The 27,215-nt window shown below is 37.3% G+C and overlaps 1 protein-coding gene across 1 annotated transcript in view; it reads right to left on the reverse strand.

The window, feature by feature from the left end:
- The window catches only part of GMDS (GDP-mannose 4,6-dehydratase), a 437,246-nt gene that overhangs the window by 334,555 nt on the left and 75,476 nt on the right, over nt 1–27,215 (reverse strand). The window contains 1 exon segment of the mRNA XM_068395823.1: nt 25,080–25,189. Within this exon segment, the coding sequence (XP_068251924.1) occupies nt 25,080–25,189 (110 nt within the window).

A 27,215-nucleotide genomic window follows, 5' to 3' on the forward strand; every position in this document is an offset into this window, starting at 1 on the left:
CATTTCAAGTTGATGTTTTGTTTTTAAATCACAAGCATAAAATTGTTTTAAATTTCCCACATCTCCCTTTACATACACAGAGGTTCTCTTTACTCCTTCTTCCCTTATATATAAACTTGGCAGGAGAGGGAGGGGAGTGTTTGTTTGGGGGGTTTTTTGGTTGGCTGGTTGGCTTTTACTTTTCCCATGCATCTGTTGTGGTTTTACTCAAAGTGCCAAATATTTAAGTAAATTGTGGAGCAGATGATTAGTAGTATTACAAGCTTACTGCTTACTTGTAGAGAAAGAAGTACGTAACCTGACATATTCGGAATAATATCAGAAGACCTGAAAAGGCATTTTCCTAATGAAAGGAAGGTGTATGCACTCATCTACTCCCAGAGAAGTATTTTCTTCATACTAGTTTGCTTCTTGAACAGAAAGCAGTGGGTTTTTTTTATTTTTTGCAGATGAGTGAACTGTACTGATGGTTTCTGACAACACAGAAAACTCAGGAGAGGAACTGTAGTCTTCATTAATATCATCATAATTAAATGGTAGTCTAATTTACATCTTCTTAAGGGATTATAACAGGTCATTATATTCAATTAAAGACAAAGGAAAATATTTGCAAAACTTTTAACGAAGCTTTCACATTTGCTGGTGAAGTTTTAATGCTTTACAGTTTAGGATAGCCATATAACATCTGTGTGTTACAGTTAAAAGAGGGATCAGCAGTGGGGTGGAAAAAGCTCTTAATTACATCTTCAAGAAATGAAGCTGAGAGACAAAGCAGTTGTTGCTGCTTATTAAATATAGCTGCTCAGCTATATTAAATTTATTCCTTAGCACCCTGCTTTCCACACCCTGGTTTATAGGTGTCTGATGATCCACAAGCTCAAAGCTAACAGTCTACACGACCAGATCTCATTTAAGTGTTTTTACATTAAAAACTCAGCAGAAATACATACAGTCCTCCATGAAAAAGATAAAGGGTAAACAGTGGCCCATTGGTACAGAAACCATGGGAATCCACTGTCCCAGCATGATGTCAAAGGGCACCATGAAAAAATAAATACCAGTACAAATTTCAGCCAATAGACTGACGTCAGGATCTCAGTCACTTCAACTTTAAGGATTGGGATTTACATCAGACATCCAGGACTAGCTTTTCTAAGCCACCTTACTAATAGTAATACACAAATGTGTCTTGTACACCAGACTAATGGATGGATACTGTCAAAGCCCCTTCAGGTCCAGTCAAACACGTGACTCGGAGTAATAAGCCATGTATGTGTGAAAAGTTGTGCTGCTCATTATTGGCCGCCACAAAAACTGTCACGAGACTAACGATGTCCCGTCATAACAAGCCCTCTTTCCTTCAGTTAGCTTTGCAGCAACTGAAACAAGCGCGCTAGCTTTCAGATAGAGAACCATGACTCAACATCGAGCAAGCCACAGCTGACAGTTCATCACAATTTCAAAAGTAATTAGATTATACCCAAAAGATTAAAGGCCATTACTTTTAAAACAGCCTCTAGTTCACCCACATAGGTATAAAACAGAAAAATGCTTGCTCATCCATTTATTAAATCCATCTCAGATGACTTACTAAAAGAACATTTTGCCCGCTACGTTCATAGACCTTTACCTTGGTGTCACAGCCATGAAAAATCTATAACCTATATTAAGTTCCTCATTCATGGAAATATATAACAACAACTCTTTTCTCTAGAAATCCACAAAAGGACATAATTGTCACTGAAACAGACAGTGAAGAGGCAGTCTACTTTCCTAAGAATAGTTAGAACAAGAATAAATTGAGTAAATCAGGAGCTGTGACTTTTTGCACTACTTTTTAAGCTTTGTTTTGCCACTTTAAAAGAAAACAACCCACTTCCCACTTCCCCAAAAAACCACAAACCCCAAAGTATCGTCCAAACAGTACTGTAACTCTGCAGTCCTGCAATTCAGTTCCCTATTGCTCAATTAAAATCTGACTTTAGATTTCAAAGCAGTTTGAGTTTTCTTCCTTAAAGCTCCAGGCAATGAGCTACCAAGTGCCAAACAGTTCTACTGACCCTTTGAGCAATAAGTCTTATTACTAGCCAAAACGAGGACGCAAATCCTACCACCAGAAGTGTATTCAAGGGTATTTCTAGCCCCAGAATTTCCAATTAGCTGCTGCTCTTCCCAAAGAATTAATAAAAATGTGTGAATTGACCTGTGGAAGCTCAATGATGCACCAGCTCTTCCGCAGGTTAGGAGAATGGAAACCAGAGCACCTTACCCTGCTCAGTTAGTCCTCTTGCAGGATTTATGCATCTATTCTTGTGTTGATTTGTTGAATCCAATCATTGCATTAGGCAGTCACCTATTCCAAACCTCAGCCTGCAGTCACACCATTCTCTACATTCTCATCTCAAAGCAATAATATCATTAGCAGCAACAACAGGCAGCACCTTCTCAGGAAAATACTAGGGCTAAGTCCCAGATGGGCTGAGAGAGGTTTCCAACATGTTTTTACTCCAGTGGTTTTAGAGCTTCCAATGGGAGGACAAAGGGAGTTTTGGTGGCAGTGGCACACCAGGAAACCAAGTCAGGTCTTGTTAAAGATCCATTTGTTCTTTGCCAGATGGGTAGTGAGTGCAGAGGTAGGGAAGTGCTGGTACAGTTTCTGCCTCTGCTACGTCTTCCTGCACCTAACTGGAACGAGCTGGTGAGAATCTCCAGGAACTTCAGAACCATTCCTTGCACCTCAATATGGCGCAGACTGGACTTGTGAGATTGAAAAAAATAGCTTTTTTTAAACTTGAATTTTTGAGCATGGAGTAGCTGCTCATTGACATGTACAAAATATTTATCTGCAAGTCCATATCTTCAGCAAATATCATTTTTTCCAACTCTAGAAACAATTCTCAGCGTTTGTTTTTCCTCTTTCAGGTATTCAGAATACTAAGATCCCCCATTATTCATGAAAGAGGTGTTTTTTTTTAGTTTCTTTGCTGATGATCCAACTATCTCCAATACATTTTAAGGTTTATGTAAAAATCTTAACATATGGGGAAGACCATCACAAGATATCAGGTTCTCCTAACCCAAGAGCTACCTACACGTTGTTCCAGTGAGCAATTTGGAATTTTGTTAACAGCTCAGCATCTGTAATTTACCATACCATTGCTACTGATGAATAATGAGAGGAACACTCAAAGATTCTCCAAGACAATTTAAGAGAAACAAAAGTAAAAGAACAGAGGCTTTTGTCTTCAAAGACTCAATAAGCTTTTGCAGATGAAGAGCAATTACTTGCATATTGAACACACAAGAACCAATTAAAATAATTTTCAGTCTGTTTGTATACACCATAAATAAGTTAAATAAGTCATAGCAGAAAGACAGGACTTTATATAATGAATTGCAAAGATTCTAACAAGGGAGCATTGCACCACCCTGAGTATAAGAACCTTAGAGCTTGCTCTCACTTCCCAACAGTCAGTGGTGAGGAAATAGTTAAAACTCAGGACTGCCAGTTTTAGCCTAGTATTTTATCCATTAGAATACGTTCCCTACTAATCTCTCTTTTTCTCCTAAATATTTTTTTCAATGGTGTTGATTGCTCCAAGGCTCCTATCTGCAAAACTCTTAACAGAACTACAAGAAGCATTTAAGCTTAAGGTTGAATTATCAAGTATTTTCAGGATATAAAAATCAGGAAACAGCAACACATTATGTAATTCAACCATTATATACTGCCATAATAAATATTTAGAAATTCCAGGACTCTCTAAAGCAGCCTTTCGTGCACAGTATCAGCATTCATCCCTTCAGGGTGTAACATGCAGACTGCTTCTCCACAGGGAGTTTTATCTTATTTCATTTTCATACTGCATTCCACCTCTATGTCGCCAACCAAATTGTTTCCTGTTTTATTGTACAGAAGACCAAGAAAATGTTTAGTAGTCACTATCTACTTTTAATGCATACTGATGAAATTACCTAGGGCGTCTAAGATATCTACTGTTATTTAAATGTAAGAAGTCAACAGGGCCACAGAAGGTCCAAAATACTGTATTTTTACACCTCATTTTTATGCCTAATATTTAAAAATACTTTAACATGTAGTAGAATTGCTTCATTTCCATAGTAAAAACTTTGTATTTATGTTTTTAATGGGTATAGAATGCTTTGTGCACTTAAAAAGGGGGAGTGTCACATAATTCAAAAGGCATTTTATTTTGTCTTTCAAGAACAACATTGCAGCCTTGGCTACATTACAACAATGTATAATTATTATGAACACTGGCACAATCTTCCCTTTCTGAAAAGGGACAGTTTCTCTAATTGGATATCATGAAGCACAAGTTTGGAAAAATTTTTTTTTTTCCAGTTTTTAAAATAAAGTTATTATCAAAATAATTTTGTTGTAAAAATTTCTCTATCCTCACTTATAAATAAGACATCAAATCTGAAATAAAAGTGTATTAAAAAAAATCCCTGAGTTAAATTGTGACAAACTGAGTTACAGAGGCTTCCCACATCCTAACACAGTTTACTAGCCCAAAAAGAGGACTAGAAGTGAAATATATTAGCTCCTGAAATCTGCTATATCAATGTTATACAAAAGCAATGACCAACAAAGCTTTACCAGCAGTAACTTGTGGTTTTGATATGAATGATTCACAAATAACAAATAATTAAAATGTGAACCCGTAGCTCTTTCTAAACAGCATATTAGCTAGCCCATTACTCAAAGGTGCAATGGAAATAACAGCTCTCTGTGCAAAGAGGCCTTAAACAAGCTCACACCTACTCTGCATTAGAGATGTTTACAGCTGAAAGCGTTATTTTTATCTCTGCTTCTGAGAAGAGTCACTATCATCTCGACTGCTTGAATTAGCAATTATTATTGGTACACTAAACAAAACAATGTCACCACCTAATAGAACAGCTGATGTATTGTTTTCTGTTCAAAAGATGTATATCAGCTCCCCTACTTGACACTGTGGTGAGAGGAGGGGGAGAAACCATCCTTCCCTCCTATCAAAGGATCAGGCTCTGGCTACGATCAGAAAGACATCAAGCAGAGCATTGATCTAACCAGATACATTAAGTGCTACATGCACCTGTAACACCAATGGATAAGTACATTGTCCTAGGCAAAAAAAAAAGAAAAAATCAACATAAAAGTTGAAGCAATAAAAACATCTTTTTTTTTTAAAAAAAAAAAATGAAACCAAAAAACCAGCAATCTCCATGAGCTTGGGGTACAGCCACGTCATGACTGGAGCAAGCTAATAATAGTGCCCGACACAGTAAAAACAGTTATCACATTGCAAAGTCTGAATTATTCCCACAGAACACAACACTTGAAAAAATCCTAAAGCATTTATTTTTCCATTTAGTTTTCTAAACATAACCTAGTCATTAGAATATGCAAGTATAAAGTGACCCATGCAATACTTGTTACGACTAAATGGCTGTAACACATACATTCTGGTGGGGAAGCATATGCACTTCTGAGACCAGCCCATCTTTGAACCTCTAGGCTGCAGCTCATGCTTTGAAGTAGGGAATCATCAATGGAAGTTGCTGCTTTCTTCACTTCAGGTACAAGATGCAAGGTCCTTACAAAAATGCACATAGGATACCACAACAGCAGATCTTACAAGAAAGGCAGTAACACAGAGGAGCTACAGTCCTTGGTACACAGAACTTCATATCTACATTAGCAGCACAGTCCAAATGGACAACCAACACACTATCCTACCTTCTTGATGCAGATAAACTCCACTGCTTTTCACTATGGAAATAAAGCCTTTTCTTAAAAGGCAGATGGATACTCTCCAGTGCAGAAATTTGTTTTAAATGAGCTAGCTCTGGGAATGGCAGCATCTTAGCTACAGATGTGCTGAAATATGCCTCAAAAGTGTGGCACGCAGGAAGCATTTGAGAAAAGTTAGACATATGGATGAGAAGAGAGGAGGCTCTGGTTTTAAAGATCATTATGCATGAAGGCACTCCTGGTTTGGGGGTAAAAGGGTAGAAAAGCAGTTTGTATCCTCTGTTAGCTGCTCAGTGTTGTTATCTTAAGTTATCACAGATGAAGCAGGATGATGGTTTGTAGGTGGTGAAACAGCCTGAGGGCAAGTAAACAATTTACACCTGAGTTTGCTTTCAGCTTTCTGAGAGATATATTGTTACAATTTTTTTTTTAAATTAAAGATTTTACAATTCTTTTCATAGGTAGAGAATGAAAAACTCTGAGCTATGGGGCAAAGCTACTCTAAATACAGTGGTATTTAACCAGAAACTACGCAGTAGACCTTCCCACTTCCAAACTTTAAAATCAAGTCATTTAAATAAAAAAAAAAAAGAATATATAACTTTACTTGTAGCTTCTTATTAAAAACAAAACAAAACAAAAAACAAAAAACCAAAACAAAACAAAAAACCCCAAAAATACTATTCCTGTACCACTCCACAGGAGGTTGTTGGTTTTGTTTTGGTTTGTTTTAAATATAAAGCCAAAACCAGAGTAGTAGTATTAGAGCACACAGGCTGTGTTACAAGCCATAGAAGGGACTGAAGCAACAGTCTGCTCAGGTACCACCACCAGCTGCATAGCACACAAGTTTCTGCATGCTTGGGATCTTCCTCTTCTGAGCAACACCTGAGAAATACAGAAAAATAATTCCATAATCTTCTATAACACTAACAATGCATCCTAAAAAAAGATTCCTCTGTGGCACTTACAGTATTCAAACAAAGCTGGAGTACTTGAAGATGTCCCTGCTCATTGCAGGGGGCTTGACTAGATGACCTTTAAAGGTCCCTTCCAACCCAAACCATTCTATGATTACATGATTTCATTTAATACACAACCAACAGCCTCTTCCCTGCTTTCCCTCCATGCACATGCCTACATACATACATACAATTGGACTTTCCTGACCAGGGGACTACACTAGCCTACAGCTACCTTTTATTTAGGTTTGACAGAGATGCACAAATGTATTAATTTTAAAAATTGAATTTAATTTGAAACTTTAGTTCATAAAGTTGCCTGGAGAATATTTATCTTCTAGGAACAAATACCACAGCCTAGGGTCTGACTCTTGCTGAGTACTGTACCTCTGCACTGATGGGCTACAGGCACACAGCTGTCATGTAGTTCATCTTGCAAAAGGTGAGGTTCATGTCTCCAGCACCTGGGATGAAGCCCAGATATGCCATTAGTAAAGCAGCAAATATTCTCAGAGTTGACTTGGTACAAAAAGGGAGATCTGGCTCAGGGTGAAGGCACTCATAGCATAACTGTCTTTATTGATGAGAATTATACCTACTTCAGCTTTTGCACACTATGTGGTCACGTAGTTGAAATGAGCCATGGTCACAAATCACAGTAACCAAGTTTGTGCCTTGTAAAACGGTGCACAGTTTACTGCTGCAACAAAAAACAGAGCTTTTTTTTTTTTTAATATTAACAGTCTGACAGAGGACAAATGCCCTGAAAAAAGTATTCTCTATCCTCTTTTAACCATCCTACTTCTGCCAGTCTTTATCTGAAAGCTGATTTTGGCAAGATAAATAAAGCTGAAGGATGGTGCTGTTTACTTTTGACAGTTGGTTGGGTTTTTTTGCATATGGGCTAGTACTTCTACCTGTATTATCTCACAAGCCCCTGCAACCAACTGAGATGGATGCCAAATGGCAAAGACAGAAACCTAAGCTGTGGAGGACTCCAAGTATGTATAGGAGTTAAAGTAAAGCTTTGGATTAAAAGACTGACATGAGGCATTAGCCCATTTACCTTTGAAATCACCTTGTTGGCAACAATTATTTAGTGATCAACCATATCAAGGAAAAGGTGTAACAGGATGCTGATTGGGGTTTTGTGTATGAAACCACCACTCAAAAAACATCACCTCTACACTGAGCCTTATTTTGATGCTTGCAGGACATTTGTTTATTTATTATTTTAAAAAAGGTGAGGTCAAGACACTCACTTAGTTCTAAATGTGACATAAGGGAACATTTTCCTAACTTGATCTCAGGGGAGGGAGTGTGTGGAAAATCAGCTTCTCTGTCAAAGTGGAAACACATGCATGTGGCAGATGATGATGTTCTTTTCCACCTTTCACCATATACTAGTGTCATACTGTTTAACGTGCAGACAAATAGGTGGCTTCCCTCCCATGTGTATCCTATATTCCCCTTCCCACTAACGAAGTCAGACCTGCAAAAGTCTCCAGAAGCAAGAGCAGGCTGCTACAGATCACTGAGCTTTCAGTATCTGTATATTTTGTATTTTTACATCTTATTATTGTTGTAGATAGTTGTATCCCCTAGCCCCTCTGGGATAAGGTTTGGCCTATTTTTCAAGAGCAACTTGAAGATTAGGAGGTGGGAACAGATGGTTCTACTCAAAGCCTTTTAAATCAGTTCCAAAGTGTAATATTTTCACATACTCCCCACTCTTACCATCCAGAAAAGAAAAGAAAAGAAAAGAAAAGAAAAGAAAAGAAAAGAAAAGAAAAGAAAAGAAAAGATCTTAAATCAAAAAGTGACAGAAAAGGAGAAAAAAAAGATGAAACAGACTAATTTATTCAGTCTGGCTTTTCTACTTTAACTTGGTAAGTTTTAACAAGTAATGAAACACCCAATCTACTACACTTGTACTGTTATCATTACATTTAGCACATGATGTGACAAATACTTTAAATCCTTAGCATTATTAATATACAGAAAATAGCTTTGATGGCATTCGAAGTAATTAATCTATACCACACAATGCAACTAAGCATCATAACAATGCAGTTCAACATGCATAAAAAGTGGTATCTAAAAATAAAAATGTAATAAACAGTTAACAGAGCACTCTTTTCTGCTATCCTATCTTTTAAGGTTTTCATGTGTCTTTTGTACAACAGTTTCCCACACAGTGCTATAAACAAACAAACTAGGAAAAAGCAAACCCATAAAAGTTAGGAGGTAAAATACATCTGATTAATAGTCAGAAACAACAGTGCAGATAGTGTAGCCTCCAGATTTCATTGCCTGTCAGGCAAGTAATTTCTCACTAAACACAGCATTTTAAAAATAATTACAATATGTTTCTATGTAAATGGAAATATATAGTAATTAGAACCCTGCGGGAGAACTACCATTTTACAAAGATCCTTTAAATCACAGTCATTGACAAAATAACTATCTCCCCATTGCCCTCTGATTTTCAATCACAATTTCTAAAGCAAAGATTTTTAAAACTAGTTCTAAATGTTACATGACAGAATGGACAAATACACTAATACATATACTAATAACTATTTCAGTAAAGGAAACAAAGCGTGAGCAGGCCACTATAGACTGTCAGGAAAAAAAAAATTTATACACTTAAGTTTCCCCTTATTTAGAAGTTAAGCTTACCACTAATCACATCTGTGCTTCATTTTTAAAATACATCCCCTTACATTTATAGCAAACATTTTTAACTACAATTTTATAACTTACTGACAAAAATGGTATCTTAAATGAGCAGATTTAATTTAGCAAGTACATAGTTTCTGATTTTATGCAAATCTAATCAGGTTGTACAGATCGCTTTATGTAGACTGAAAACTAAGAAAGCAAAAAAATTAGCACTAATTCATGAAGATCAAGAATCTGCAACAACAACCACCAATGCTGTGCAAACACCAATCCAATAAAGCCAAGAAAAAACACGTTAGAAAGCTTAGTCTGCAGGAAGATGTCTAACAGGGTGTTAGTGGAAGTGAATCAAAGACACATTTCTACCTAACTGCTTCATTTAAATTATATTCTAACATTACAGCATGATAATGCCATCCAGAAGAGATGTTATAACCGAAGCAGAGCCCACTTAGGGTTTAGAAGATGCATGAAGAAGTAAACTCTGTGATGGACGTCTTGCAACATATTCGTTACAGCAGGTAGAGATTAACACACAAATGAACCGGATGGCACCTAAGCAAAGGCCTAGTGACAGCCAGGTTTCCACACACCCATGTGCACCTTGGGATGTTCTTTTCAAACTCGTAGGCATAGTGAATGAAAGCCACTTCAAAATGTTTAAAAATGATTTGTGAAGTTTTTATTCATAACAACATTTAATGACATTATGGAAAAAGTTCCTCTTCAAATATTAAAGGCAAAATGTTCATCCTTCCACACCCCACATAAAACCAAAAATGCCTGCCTACTTAAAGAAAAAAACCCCAACCATTAATTAAATTTAAGCTACATTTAATGAAGGTTCAATTGCTTCCTTGCCTTGAAATGTAATTATGTTTTCAATATATTGTTCTTGTGAAGTTTAAATCTTCAAATTATTTACACTCCATGGCATTAGAAAGCCACGTTTCACTTTAACAGCGCAGTTTGTGAACATGTTAACATCTAACAGTAAATATGCGTATGTAACATGTCATTAAGAAAGATACCCTTCCTATAAAAATGGTAACATTTGCTTACAGAAGCAAAGTTAACTTTAATCTATACTTGCTGACAGAGAGGATAATATATTGCAGACAATTCTGTTTTATCCATGGGTCTCACTATATTAAACTTTCTTTTGCTTCCCCTCCCTCCTACTCTTTTGTTTTGTTTTAAAGCAAACCATTCTTGGATTAAAAATATTTCAGCTTTATTAAGGAAACCACAGAATCAATGGAAAAAATTGCCTTGTGAATTAGGACAGGTTTTCATGCTAGATAGTATTACACATATTTTTCAACCATTAAATTGCAACAATATTACTGTTCTTAAATTACTAATTCTACAATGACACTATCATAAATTACTTCTCTTGATCAGTTGCGTATCATTATTGTGAAATTTTGCCTTCAGTATGACTTGACGCTAATCATCAGATTTCCAATTATTTAGTTTAAGTTGAAGCACTGGAGAGAAAGTTCAAGTCACTTGCTTTGATTTATTTCGTATACATAAAAAATACCCTACACTGATATTTATAAAATAAATAATAAACTACTTACGCAATTTAAACAAGGTCAACTGACTTGTATGGCATTCTTTTAAATCTTAATTAGCATCCAGCTTTTACAGTCCAACTGTCTAATGCATATTTCTCATTACTAAGATATTTAATGAAAATAAAGCAGCAACAAATATAGTAACACTGTAAAATGTAATTACTCACTGGAATTTGCAACATTCGGCAATGATACTCTGACATATCTAAATGTGACAAGACAAAAAATGCACAACACCTAGAAATACTGGTATCTGAACAAAGTATTAGACACAGAACAGTAACAAAAACCTGCAAGCGCGAAATACTCCCAAGCACTGTAGAGAATCCCTTCCAGTGACATGAGTGGCCTTCAGATCAGACCTCATGACAAGTCAATCAGTCCCATTTTCTTTCATTAAAATTATTGCAACCAGCTTCCGGAAAACCTAGTATGTGGAAAAAACTTGAAAGGTTTTACAGAATTTCTTGTGTAGTACGTTTGAAAAGAATTCTCATTTGTCAGCTATTTACATACCATATTGTTTCAATTAAGTTGTACCTTTTGAAATCTGCAGGAAGAATTATATACCATTTTATTTCAGATAAAACTTGCAAGGACTGCTACTATAATTAAAGCTTATACATGGAAGAGATTACAATATAGAACAGATCAGTATCATAAATAATTAGCATCTTACATTCTGCTCTAAATGCAATGTTTAGTCTCTATTTTTTCAGTGGAATTGGCATTTTAGATAATGTGGTTATAGTAAACTAACCGAATCTTTTACTAGCTCCATAGACTCAGGTGCTGAATGTATGCAACGTTTTCAGAAGAGTTTTTTAGAGCTTTGCAATTAAATTTTACTGCCCAGCTAACTAAATACATAGGTTGCATATGCCTTTTAATTAAAATACATCATTTCTGGAGGATGTTCTTTGACACAGTGGAGTTTTATAGACAAGTCAAAGGAAAAATATTACACCAATATAAAATTTAAAAAGCTCCACAGAGCTCACAACTTGTTACACAAACACACACACAAAGCTTTAAAAAAATTTCAAGAATATTAAGCATATTAAAATCTTTAAAGCAATGCTTCAAACTTCTAGCATCCTTTAATTTGTTTTTACATCCTTGTTTGATGCTGTATCCTTTGTTCTGCTATGCCAGTGAAATTGCATCACCATGAAGCAACATTATGCAAGAATGTCTGGCTAAAATTAAAATGTTATTTCTCAGCATCACATAGTTACAGGTAAAATGCAGTTCGGGCATTCACAATGCAATTATACAAGCCAATATATTCAGTAAAAGCTTAATGAAAAAATAAGGTAACGGAAAGCTAGTATGGATAGCTGTATAGGAAGATAAGCCACCAGGCTACTCCTCCTGTTTGCTCTAACTACATTTTTGGAGTCCGAGTCTATTGCCGAAGATGCTCGATACAGCTCCACTTCAGAGCAGTGGGAGCAATAAAAACTCGTGGTGGTTGAGGAGTTCTTCATGCAATGGCAGACAGTAGTGAATTTTTAAACAAAAAAAAAAGTTTTTCCAAACAATCAGCTGTTATGTAAAACATACCTAACTTCTCTGCAAAACAAGTTGCGTGTTAGGGCACAAACACTGATAAAGATGTTGTCTCTCTCTCTCCAGACCCAAGTGTTTCATACAAGCAGGAAACGCTCAGTTGTTCTTAAGTTATAGCTCTTCGCCACCTCTGAGGAGAACTAAGAAATTTCCTGAATAACTGTTTTCTGCCTGCTAAAATATAACACAGCAGCATCAAAATAAGATTAAACTGCAGTAACACTACTTAAACCAATCTGATTCCTAATTCAGATGGATTATCAATAAATACCAGATGCACATTGTTTACAAAGTAAACAATCATCTCATTCACAGGAGACAGTTAAAACGTAATACTCTATACAGACTCCCTCAAGACCACTGCTATAAACAGAAAAATTGAACACAACATCAAGCAATCTAAACATCCTAAAAAGACAACTTATATTTTTTCCTAACCAAGATATTTTTCAACATGGCTAAATTGAACAACTATGTCTATTCCCAACATCCACAAAATTTATTGATACTAATGAAGTAGCAAAAAAAAAAATCTCTTTACAGTTCTGGAACTCATAAACAAATTAGGCTTCATCTTCAATTTCGAAAACGTTCAAGGAAAAATAGAAACTTGTGTCCATGGACTATTGTAAAAGTGGAATTAATCCCTGCTGATATAAATGTGTTCTGTCACTCCTGACCACACAGCCGTTCTAAATCATAGGTTCTGTGAGCTTAAGTGTGCACGTCTCACTGCAACAGTTCTTGGACAGAAATGGTTTGTGTGCTTTTAAGTTATCCCTATGCTGGTTTACTCTCTAAGAGAATAAGCAAAGCCATTTTTACCACAGAAAATATTTTATTTCTCTTGTTTTGCATGCCTGTAAAACATAGCGAGCAGCCTTAAGACGCACAGTGCATTTCTTCCACAGATGAAGGAAGTCGAGAGGATACACATACATTTTTAAAGCTGCGTAAACCACAAAGCCAAACTTACACAGAACAAAGAACAAATCCAGCATTACTCAGCAAGAAGACTAGAAACACGCACGCACACACACCCCAGCAGTCCTAATAATCCTAAAGGAAAAAAAAGAAATGCTGCTTTGTTATGCAAATATACTATTTCAAAATTGAGAAAATTAAATGATGTCATTCAAGCTAATATCCTTACCTCAACGGAAAAAGAGGCAAGAGACAACAACAACCCTCCCTCCCCACCAACCCCCTCACAAACACTTATTTCGGTGAGGTTTGGCTTAAATAGGAGTCTGCAGCACTTAGCCCCAAGAAGAATTACAGAGAGAGGTTTGTAACTGCTTATTTTAAAAACTCTGCATTTGTTCTGCCAACCTAATTTATCTGAATAATCAATGAAATGCATGTAGTATTGTATATTCAGATATTTCATTGATTCCACTTATAGTGTTTAGAACAGCAACTTAGTAAATGGTTTCTAAAAACATAAAACCAACCACATTATTTCTTCCAAGACTTTAATTAATATGCCTCCATGGAAGCATGTTACGAGGCACAATAAAAACTTTAAAACATGATATATCAAGTTAATTTAATACTTAGCAAGATGAAAAAACGGATTAAGACAACTTCATATTATTACTCATTCAACAAATCACATGCATTTCCTTCATTTAATAGCAGTGCTTCACCAGTGTTCAAATAGCAGATATTGCATATAATTGTTATATGAACATTTTTCTTAAAATTGTGACTTTCATTTTAAGACATTAAATTAAAAAAAAAAACAACAAAACAACCAAAACACACGCAGACCCACTCATCCAGCTGCATGGACAGTATTTTAAACATAATGAAAAACCTCCAGAAGTCAGAGCTATTCTATTAGCACTTTTTACAGTGTATGATGAACGATACTGAAAATCACCTACACTCCCGTAGACCTCTGATCTCAGTAAACTGTAGCAGCTAGCATGAGTTGCAATACTTCAAAGTTAATCAAATATGTTTGTCTTTAAACCTGTAAGAAATAAATTACATGTTTGGTTTTCTTACTAGCCTGCTGAAGGGGGTGGATGGATCACTAAAATATCGAGTTTGAGAAAAAGAAACATTATATGAGAAACAAGTTATCACAATAGAAACCTGCCAGGTATCACCAAGTTGTAACAATTTTTCAGGCAATTTGTTTACAAAGCATCAGTTTACAGAAAATAAAACCCTAACTTCAGTCCCCCAGAAATATAAACAGTAAAGCTAATGCTTAGCTAGCATGGTCACACTCAGAGCTGTAACAGAAACAAAATGCTTTGTAACTTTGAGATAGCACCCCATATTGACTTTTCCAGCCTTGACATAATTTCTAGACTACCCTAGTCACACTATAATAATAATTTCTCAACTTCTTTTATATTGTCCTACTACGATATCTTAAAATCCCAGAGCCTAAGCAATCATTGACATCAAAGTCAAAGCCTTCATTGCCACCTTTTAGTTTGGGATCGTCCTACTACAAAATTATAGATGCAAATGAGCATAGAACAAAATATGTTAATGCCTAGATGACTGCAGCTATTTTGCAGCCACTAATTTTGTGCTTAATAAATATGAAGTAAAACACTGTACCACTACTATTAATCAAACACTTCCAGAGACAGATCTGCAGCTTGACTCATTTTAATAGCAAATCTAATTTTGGGGATCAGAGTAGAACAGACTGCAGCTCTTTTTCTAAAAACGCTGACATTTGAGCAAACCTTACGAAAGAATGCTTGCCTGATTGAGGACTGACATTTCCTTTCTCTAACTCACTTAACTGAAAAATAGGCATTCTGGCCAACTCCTACAGTACCCCAAGGCAGCTGTATATCACTTTCAGTTGCAACTTGTGAATACTTTCTTTTTCTTTCTGTCTCTTTATTTTGACATGCATATTATGTTAGCTGATTTCAATCACGTTGCATGAGTGGATGACATACCTTAAAAGATTAAGTTTTGCCACCTGGGACTATTCCAGAAATTCAGTACTTTATAGCATCTCATGCCCTTCTTCAGCCTCTATTTGCCCGCATTATCAATAGTAGCTTGCTTTCCTATTTTATGCCTAACGACAAGTTGTTCAAGGCTGCAGTTGATACAAGTCAGCTTGAAGTGTCATTCCCCCCTCAGTCCCATTACCGGATGGAGCTGCTCCATTGTGTACAACGCTCTGCTGCCATCTATTTGACACAAGAAATACAACGCTGCGAATGCCACAACTGGTTTTGCCTTCCCTTTCCCCCAGCTTTCTCTTCCCTTGCAGCAGCTGTTAGAAGAAAACTATGAGGGAAGTTTTTGATCACTCCTCCCCGCTCATGCCCGGACACAATAATCAGTTCAGCAATTGCTTTTGCACTTAAAAATAGCTATGATTACAGCAGAGATCTGGTTATCGAAAATAAAACCAGCATTGCATAATAAACCACTCTTCTCTAAAAAGGGAATCCAATTTAATAACCTTCTTCCATTTATAACCTCAAACAAGAGGCCAGTTTCTAAAGTTTGTCTTAAAGCAATTATTTTAAGATTTGTAATTTAATTAGGTAGTAACAGAGCTCATCAAGGGCTTGATTTCAACAGCTACCCAGACCTAACTGGGGCCATGGCATCAAACACAGATTCACTGGTGGAACCCCTTCACTACAGCAGACTTAAAATTTAGAAGTCAGTTAGGAAGTCAGATTATGGAGCCTTAAAGCAGAAACCACACACAAAGCACGAGATGAAGGAGGTGGTACTTTATCCGTCATCAGGGTCACAAAGATAAACACCACTTCATTCATCACAGCGTTCAGCCTGCTTTGTATGTGACTGCACAGCGGCCAGAAAAAAAGTCCCTAACTTGCATTTGTAAAACATCATGCAAGGGACACCCACTGAAGCTGCAAAAAACACAAAAGGAATCTATAATCTTCAGTTACAGATTCATGACAGCGTACATTCTGCTCTTTAATTACCAAGCCACACAGAAAAGTCCTGTTTCAGGGCTCAGTCTGGTCGTTTTCAGATCCCTGATTAAGTACTCAATTACTTCATTTTTTTACTTGGTTGCTTTCCTGATACACTTAAATAACTTATTGGTAGAAATGTGCTTCAGCATTTACCCTGGAAATGATCCACAAGAAAAAACAACAAAATGAAAGATCAAAGAAAGCAAAAACGTAGCAAGTTATTCACACGAACTATAAATGAGGTCACTGTGATCCAAAAAGCATATGAACTCTTGTGTATTTTTCTATAGAGGGGGGGAAAATACCCTACATCAGAGCAAGGGTAGGGAGAAAAGGAGGGGTTTTGTTGAGGGAGGGAGGGGGCAGGTAAGGTGAAAATAAGAGAGGTGTAATAGGAGGCAATACCAGACTGCAGCAGTAGTCATGAGAGATCTTTTATTGTATTAAAACATACCCATAAACATAATATCTTAATTTTCTCATTGGCATTGACATAAATAGTACTTGGTTTGGGGAGCAATTTGTTAATGCTTGTATTTGCTAATACAGAATAATACACTCAGTGGTACTAGTATATTGTTCATTTTATGTATTCATAACATTTGCAGCCATAATACATATATTTAGCTATTAAAGTTAATCTGTTTAATAAAATTAACAGTTGCGCTAAGTTTCTTAGTAACATTTGGTTTTAAATCTGTTTAGTCTGACAATACAAGCTGCAATTACAAAGATTGCATAAAGTTGCCATAAATATTTAGTGGACCAAGTGAAGAGACATAAAAAATTCCAATTGTTAGCTATTACTGGAATTACCTTCCTTTCTAGGCCACACGCAAAATCTGTTGCCCAGAATAATTCAAGTGTAACACTACCTAAAACCTGATTGCTTAAAAGGAATGAGATTACTTAAAGAGTTGAAGCTACACACAGCAGAACACCACATAAGCATTTGAAAGAAACACTCAAGAGGCTTATTCTGCCCTCTGGTGCACTCCATCCCACAAGGAAACAGCATCCTGCACAAAACCCAGGAAAGCATCCGAGCAAGTCCAATAGCCTGAAGTTAAAGCAGTTAAAGGGTGTGCTGAGCTACATTAAAACTGTTCAGCACCTTACAGGATCACACCCTGGATATCAGCACAAGCAAAAGCAGTAAAGCATTCTGCAGGACAGAAGGTAGACCAGCTAATTTTTATTCCTTAGTATTTACAGCAGAGAGCCTAACTGCCCTAAGGACCAAGACCCCATCACGTAAAGTACTGTGCAAATACCGAATCTGCTGGTTTGCATAACAATTTTCTGTGTTCATGAGGCTGATATTACCAGCTGCCACCACCAGTAAACAGATGACAGGAGATGGACAGGTACCCGAGCACATCACAGAACACGGTACCACAGGCCCATGAAGGGATCCTATGCTAATCAGAGGTACCCCGGGGCAGTAGGTTCTATGTTTATAGTCTTATTATAGCACAAATCAGGTTTGGAAAGTCATTTTTTGGCTAATAAAATGAGCTGCCATACATGCTAAATTAGAAGTAATTTGATATTATCTTAAGACAATAAAATATTCTATAAAGCATAACTACAAAATTCTCTAACTCCATAAAATTAAGGTCCGTTAGGCTTATTTTTGCCAGTGAATGTCTTACTACATCTCTACAACAGAGAGCTGCTAATATTCTTTACAATTAACTAGACTAGATCTTGTTACACTAAACAGCCAAACTGTTCATTTTATAAAACACCAAAAAAAATCCATTAATTTTCTCAGAAGCTGTGAGCTTTTGTGACATTCATAACAAGCTTAAAACCTATGCAAAAATATAACAGCACAACAATGCATATTGAATGATAAGAACCCTGAGGTACAGCACATAAAACATTTATTATGCAAATTGTAATGCACAATTCTAAGCCTTGTTACTAATGCAATAGTTGAAATGCTTTTCAATTAATTCCTTGAATTATTTAGCCTGCAGTTTCATATAAGCAACACTGTATCAAATTAAAAAACCAACTTTTGCCATGAGGAAGAATTGCAGGATTGGAACCAAACTGGGTAAGTGCACAGTTAACATAGAATTATAGAGTGGTTTGGGTTAGAAGGGACCTTAAAGGTCACCTAGTCTAACCCCTCTGCAGTGAGCAGGGACATCTTCAACTAGATCAGGCTGCTCAGAGCCCTGTCCAACCTGACCTTGAATGTTTCCAGGGATGGGGCATCCACCACCCCTCTGGGCAAGTTGTTCCAGTGTTTCACTACCCTCACTGAAAAAAATTTCTTCCTTATATCTAGGCTAAATCTACCTTCTTTTAGTTTAAAACCATTACCCTTTGTCCTATTGCCTGAGCACGTAAGTAGCATCATTAAGATTACTGATTGGTATTTATGTGTGATAAAAAAATCCACCCTACAAACTAGCTAGGAACATTCCTGTTTAACATATGGACTATAATGCCAAAACACATCTCCAGCACAAAAGAACTATCTTCAGAATGAATCTACCAATGGCAGCAATCACTAGAAGTTATTTTATTTCAGTGTTACTGAGATAGTTAAAGCTAAGCCAAACCAAAGTAAAGAATGGTCCATCCTGACAAGTATGAAATTAAAAAAGGCGGCAGGAGGCCTGCATGATGAATAAGGAGCTCCTGACCCAAGCATAAAAAAGAAATGTATAAGAAAGCATTGACAGGCAACCCAAGAAGAATACAAAGTGACTGTTCAAGTAGGCAGGTATACAGGTAGGAAAACCAAAGCCTGTCTGGATTTGAATGCTGCAAGGGACATGAAGGGCATCAAGAAGGGCTTCTACAGGTCTATCAGCAGCAAAAAGACTATCAGTGAAAATGTGGGCCTGCTGCTGAACAGGGCAGGCAACCTGGTGACAAAGGACACTGAAAAGGCTGAGGTATCCCACATCCTCTTCACCTCTCTCTTCACTAGTAAGGCTGATATTAAGAAATCACTGGTCCCTGAGACCCATGAGAAAGTCTGAAGCAATAAAAACTTACCCGTGGTAGAAGAGGATCAGGGGAACATTCATACAAAGTGAACACACAACATGAGACCTGGTGGGATGCATCCACAAGTGCTGAAGGAGTTGGCTGATGGCATTGTAAAGCCACTCTAGAAAGGTCATGGCAATCGGGGAAGGTTCCTGGCAACTAGAAGAAAGGCAATGTCGCCGCTAGCTTCAAGAAGGAGGATCCAGAAAACTACAAGCTGGTCAGCCTCACCTTGATCCCTGGGAAGGTGATGGGACAACTAATCTGGGAAACCATTTCCAAATGTATGAAGGACAAGAAGATCATTGGGCAAAGTCAGGCATAGATTTATGAAGGGGAAATCATGCCTGACCAACCTGCTAGACTTCTATGATGAGATGACTGGGTCGGTGAATGAAGGAAGAGTAGGCTAGATAAGTCGATGGTGAGGTAGATTGAAAACTGGCTGAACTGATGGATTCAAAGTGTTGTGATCAGTGGCACAAAGCCCAGCTGGAGTCCAGTCACTAATTGCATACCCCAGGGGTAGACAATGACCTTGATAATGGATCAGAGTGCATCTTCAGCAAGTCTGCAGATGATATAAAATTGTGAGGAGTGGTTGATAATGCCGGATGGGTATACTGTCCTTCAGAGGGACCTCGACAGGCTAGAGAAATGAGCAGAAGGGATTTTCATTAAGTTCAACAAATAGAAGTGCAAAGTCCTGCAACTTCAAAGGAATGACCTCACGCACCAGTACATGCTGGGGAGGAGCTTGGCAGAAAAGGGCCTGGGAGTTCTGCTGGACATCAAGTTGATCATGAGCCAGCAAAGAAGTTCAACAGCATCTTCAGCTGCATGAGGATAAGTGTCACCAGAAGGTCAAGGGAAGTGATCTTTTGCCTCTACAGTGGCAAGACCACCGGGAATTCTGGGCTTCCAGTGCAGACACAATGCACCTGCAAAGGGCCATAAAGGGCTGAAGGACTGGAGCACTTATCATATGAGGAGAGGCTGAGAGAGCTGCATTTGTTTAGTCTGAAGAAGGCTCAGAGGGGGAGCTGACTGATGTGTATAAAAATACCTGATGGGTGATGGGAAGAGTAAAGATTACTGAGACAGACTCTTCTCAGTGGTATCCAGTGACAGGAGGTGAGGCAACAGGCACAAATTGAAATACAAGAAATGCCATTTAAAAATATGAAAAAGTTTGTGGTGGTGGGTGTTGTTTTTTTACTGTGAGGGTGGTGGAACTGTACAGGTGAGAGAAAAGGCTGCTCAGGGAGGTTGTGGAGTCTCCATCCTACTCAAAACTTGACTGGACAAGGTCCTTTGCAACCTGTTCTAGCTGATTATGCTTTGAGTAAGGGGGTTGGACTAGACAGTCTCCAGAGGTCCTTGCCAACCTTCAAACATTCTGTGATTCTGTAAAATTACTTTATGTAAACTTTTGCTTGTGTACTTCAAGTTTCCTCTCCCTGAAGCAATCCCACTTTCTCACCACCAAGCATGCAAGCTATAACTTCAGGATGCAGAGACACAGATAAGCACAGGTTTTTACATAAGTTGGAATTTTCTTCCATTGTCTCTGAAGACCTTCTTGCTATTTTTTTTTTTGTTTATCTTCCCTGCTGCCACTTCACCTTCCATGCTGCATGAAAACAGTCACATTAACAGGCATGGGGTTGAAATGATTTAGTAGTTCATATGTTTGGTTCACAGCAGTTAGGGTTCAGGATTTGATGCAGATAAAAACACAAAAGAATCAGAAATGACAAAGTTGTTTAATTTTGCCAGCATGGAGAAAGAGGAGACTAAAGGCCTCCCAAGACCAGGGCCTTCTCTTTGGAGACCACAAAAATATAGATGGAAAAAAGGAGGAGCTAGAGACAAAGCTGAGTTTGACAGACAAACGTAAAGAAATCCTTACTCAAGTGAGGGGTTATACACTAAAAGCCCCTTGATTTTTACATTTCACCTTTCAGCTAACAGTAGTAGGGTTTGCTTCTTAAAATTAATTCCTGTATGGCTCCAAGCACTCATATGTCTGCAAGGACTTAAAACTAAATAGAACCTTAATATCCCCTAAACTAAAAACCAAAAAAATCCTGTATTTATCTTGCAAGATGAAAAAAAAAAAACCAAACTGAGCATTTATTGGCTTTTTTAAATGTAGTTACATGCAAGTAAGGTTTTACTCTTCAGTAATATGTCCATGTTGCATATGTAAGGAACACCCATCACAGAGAAGTCAACCCATTATTTTCATATCTCAAAACACATTTGCTATAAAATTTCTGGCAACAAATGCCAACAGTGAGTAGGCAAAATAACCTTCTACTGCCCAATTTAAAGAAGTAAACTGAGCAATTGTGGCTATCTGCACTACAGCCAAATTGGACTGGGCTATTTAATACATGACTACTAGGATAGGAATAGCCATAAAACTGGAGCCATTTCTTCAGTCCTACATTTAACTGCTCAATGCAACAAGTTTCAAGTGCTGAAAGCAAAAGATCTTTTACTAAGATTACACTGCCTTTTTTTGCTGCAGAAATTTGTAAAAAAAAATATTTACCAGCTTTACCAGTTCAATACAACTCAAAACAAAAAGATCTTAAAGCACAGTCAAATACGGATGAGATCACTTGTCCTTCAGAAAAAAAAACAGTTACAAGTTCTTATCTGTGTGCACCTACCGAAACACTGTGCAAGAGAAACTTCTTTCATTTTAGCCAATCTAGCATTTGGATAATTGATTTTCGAGACATTCAACAGACAGAGGGATACATGTATTGAGTTATGGATAACAGAATTTAGATTAAGCCATCTGCATGCTACCTATACACAATAATAGATTATTTTTTAGACTCAATATACTGTAAACAATCAGTCCCATGAAACCTAATTAAGTGAAAACAAATCATGGTCAGCACACTGGATTCCCAAAACACCAAAAGCCCAAGCAGCAGGACATACAAAGACTGGATAGAAAACACAAGGCTAAAGTGTTTACTTAGTAACTATGAAGTGAATGTGCTACTGTTTTCTGAACATCCAATGGAGAAGGTACAGTGCTGAGAGCTAATCCCCATTTCTCACCAAAACAGACAGGAATGCACACTGGATAATTTGTTCCTACTGATTACATCATTCTGTTAAGTTTACTGTTTTTAATAACGAGCAAGTTTGTCTTCTCTCACTTTCTCCCATGTACAAGATCAGATCAGCCTCCCAGTGACCTACTTTATGAGTCATAGCCCTCACTATTTATGATTCAGAAAAACGTCTTCTCTGACAGTATTTCCCAGACTACTATGGGTTTATTCCAAGAACCAATTTTCATCTTCATTTGTTTCCTACAGGAAACCAGACCAACTTCCTATTATTTTATTTTCCTTCATTTCAGCATGGCTCACATAAACTAACTGGAAGTGAGAGTGATAGAAAACTTTATTCTGCATAAACACAAGCCAACATAAACACCACCAAAATATACTAAGACGTCATGGGTTCAAAGTCACCAGAATGTGAAGCAAGCTAAGATTAGAAGTCTTTCTCCCTCCTTCCCCAAACATGATGCACACAGGTAAAACCAGTAAGTTTACATAACCAAAGTTTAATGGTAAGAGCTGTTCAGGTCTCTGGTGAAGACATTAACCCCTAACAGGTGGCCAAGTTCTACTCTCTCTTCTAACTCTGGGAATTGTTTTAAAGTGGTAAGCACTGTTGGACTACTTTTAAGTCCTATCGATACCACAGTTAAGTCCCCCAATCACCTCAGTCAACAGACTTGGGGTGCCTAGGTTCTCTCCTCAACTGCGACAACAGAAGTATTACTGGAGATGCTAGGAAGCATAACAAACACACCCTGAAGAAGTCCATCTAGACTTCCAGTAGGACTTCTAACATTGTCTAAATATTGGCCTGCTGCATTCAGGCTAGCTTCTAAGAAAGCCATTTTGATGTCTCCTCATTGTGTTCCAAGGTACATAACATTTCCAATAGCCAAAACTCAGTGCCAGGTCTGCATTGGCTCAAAATGTTCACACAGTGAGATACTTGAGGAATAAACTTTCCCAGAGCCCATGGCAGCATCATGCAAGACCCTATAGCAGCATCACCACCACCCCCACTTCATACCCTCCCAGTGGTGTGACTTGAGCTGCAGCAGCCACCTGGAGATAGTTTGGGACTAGAACATTAGTACCATGCTAATACCATCTAAGGAAAACAAGTAATTTCCATGGAGATTGTTATCCAACTCACTAGTTCAAAACATGAAATGCTGGAACACCTAGCCGTGGATTGCAAATACCCAGCAAGGTTTGCTGGCTCAGGTTTCACTCTGCAAAGCGGCAGTTAAATTGCCTTCTGGACCAAAGCTTCCCTTGGACTCATGCAGCCTTGGTTCTTATACTGCTGTACCTGAGCTAATAAACCCCACCAGATCCATGGTTGGCACAGAGCAAACTGGATAATTCAATCATGCAAGCAATTTAAAAGCAAGATTATTCTCCTTTCATCTCTATATTCTGCTGTTTGTCCTGTCAATAGCTGCAGTCTTTCAACATTATTTCCCCTTGCTGTGTTTCAAGGCTTAGGGATTGATAGGAGCAACACACTGCTTTTTGTAGGAAGGTTGACTTTCACGGGGCTTAAATGCTCCTTCAGTTCTCATCTCAACAGAAGACAGGGAATACTACCACTTAAGAATACTTTCACATTGTATAAAGTAAGGACAGGGCATATGGCTGACAATTTATTTTAATGACAATTTGCTACTTGGCTAGCAGTTTCAGTTTGTAATCATGAAGTGAAATATGAATGAGGTTTTTGCAAGTAAATGAAGTTCACCTGTTAGTAAACTGAGCTTTTCCATGACACAGCAATGTAGTATAACATATGTAAAATGTAAATTAAAGTTATATGCTCTACTATTCATATTCTTTCCTTATGATGCAGCAGTACTTGCCAGGGCCAAGTTACTCATCTTCAACAAGTCCTTTTTGTTTCAGTTTCTATAACTTGATTTTTCCAACCAAAAAACCAGAAGTGTTATAATACTGTAGCTAGTAGCAAAGCTGTTTTCTCTATTTGTAGGTCAATCTTTCAAAGAATACAACCTGCATGAAAACTGATATAGATAAAGCCTTTCTGGAAATTATGTACTGAGATAAACGTATTGGTTATAATGCAAACAGAATAATGTGGTTCCAAGTGCTGTTTGGCCTGACAACACCGCATAACTTCTCCATTAGGACTGATCAGCAGCAAACTCTGCAGCAAAAGTTGTTTCACATGGTAGAAAAATCAGATTTCTAAACCTGTGGATTTTGTTCATAATGACAATTTACCCTCACTTATTCTGACATTATAATATATATTCAGTAGCAAGACTTGTGCAGTAATTCAGCACCTCAGCAAGCACAACTATCTTGATTTAAGGCAGTGTTCACCTGTCAAAGTTAGCACTTGTTAAAAGAGCTATAAATGCTGCAGTCTAAAATAATCAAAGCAGTATACCACCATTAACGCATATTCACAATTCTCAGCGCTAGAAGCTACTCACCTTGACATGACTCTGAGCTCCCAGGTTGTATATCTCAGTGGGTTTGACTTCATTAATGATCTTCACCAGGCAGGTGCTGTCCGTGAGATCACCATAGTGCAGCTTCATGTCTTCAGAGTTTAAGAACACATAGTTAACACACTGTTCCAGAACAATATGGCATTCTTGGTCCAAATCCTATTCCAGGTTTAAAACCCAAGTAAACATTTATTGGAAAAAGTCAAGAGATCACCAGCTGAACAAGGTTTTGGTTGGGCTTTTTCCCTGCTTTAAGCACAAAATATATTTCCCTGCAGGAGTAATGAATGACATTTCAGATTCTCTTTTCAATAATCTGATTTACCTAGCAACATTTATATCATTTGTTTAATAGTTTACATTTCATTAACCCAGGTTGTATAAATTAGACCAGTTTCATATACAGAATTTCAGGCAGAAAAAAAAGCATTATTTTAGTTTAGGCTTCCAATCTTTCACTCACAAAGGTTTTTAATAACTTCTTAAGCATATAATGATAGCTTCCTCCTTCTTCCCAAAACGTTGCACGTTTAAGTTCCTCACTGTGAATACTTTCACAACAAAAATGCCTAAGGTACCTACAAGGTGAACATTTAGGTAACGTTACAGTACAACCCACTGCATTTATTACTATTGGTTTTCCATTTTAAAAAATATAGATACACACTAGAAAGGAATTTTAGAGAACATTGCAACTGTCAATGAGACACGCTTCTTGATATTACACACCAAAATCTCAAATGTGGTTAGATACATCAGTCATGCAGCTGTTATTTATCCTTTCCCAATCGAGTTACCTACTTTTTCACACACAAATTAGAAAGTAAGAGCACAAGACCAGCTCCTGTCAAAATTGAAAGAGCATGTTGCAATGGCTTATTAACTCGTCCTTGGTTTCACACCCTGACCTGTCAAGAAATTATTCCAGAAGTGAAATTCATTCTGATAAAACAGGTCTCATTTTCCTTATTTAAAAAAAACCCCACACCACGACACTGCTATTCACATATCTGTTTAACAAAAATCTTGTTATAACTATTGATGAATTAGCCATTTACTTGCCATATTTCTATAGATTTTCATTTGATGGCTTTGACCTTAAAAAATTTATGTTTACATTGCCCTATCTCCAGGAAAAAGAAGAAATTCCTATTTTGCTACACTTTAGTGGTCTTCTATTTGACAATGGTCACCAGTATTTTGTGGCTGAATCATCTACAGATATGATCAGCTTGATTTTTTTTCATTTTTTTAAAAATCCTGAAACCAAGAAATACAAGGTTTATTACAAGAGACTACCCTATGAATACACAGTACATTTTTTAAACTGTTGTACAGATATGTGAACTTTGTTTTTATTTAAGCTGTTTTGGGGTTTGTTCTTTGTTTTTTTAACATTTTAAGGCAGAAAGGAAGTAACAGATCACGCAGTTCTCAGGTGTTCAGCTTTGCACATTCCTGTTTAACAGGTACTTGAGGCTCTTCAGGTTGATAAAGTGATACAGCCCAGCAGGTCACAGTATATTCTTGAAATCTGCTTTTACATCCACAATGCTTGAAAAGGACAGTTCTGAAGAGACTTCAAGACTCAATTGAAGCTGTGGCTAACAGGTAAGGGAATGTTAATGAAACTTTTTTTAAAAAGAAAGAGATAACTGTGATTAAATATGAGGGCTGGCAAGCTGGTTATGACCCTTTTTATGCATACACACCAATTTTCCATGGTGTGGGCTGCCTCCATTCCCGCCACCAGTCCTATACAGGCTGTGCTGGAGCAACACCACAATTCCACTTGTATGGAACGCAACTGTCCTGCTTCCCAAATGAAATTCAACACATGAAACCAGTTCTGCTTGTGGGCCACAGTGTGCACAAGATCCCAAATAGTTATAGGATAAAACTATTTGGATATTGATGTTAACCTGCAATCCTCAAAACTGTTGGTGTCCAGACATCCTTAACAGCTGCTGCTTTTTTCTTGCAACATTTAATAGAGACCAAGAGCAAACACTACCTAACCAATTTCTCTGATGGCAGTTACCACCTTTTTCAGGGCAACTCTGTGGGCTGGTGGGAGCAGAGAACCACCCAAATGCACTACCCTTTCTGTACCAGAAA

The sequence above is a fragment of the Nyctibius grandis genome, chromosome 3 (genome assembly GCF_013368605.1).
Source record: "Nyctibius grandis isolate bNycGra1 chromosome 3, bNycGra1.pri, whole genome shotgun sequence".
Lineage (NCBI taxonomy): Eukaryota > Metazoa > Chordata > Aves > Nyctibiiformes > Nyctibiidae > Nyctibius > Nyctibius grandis.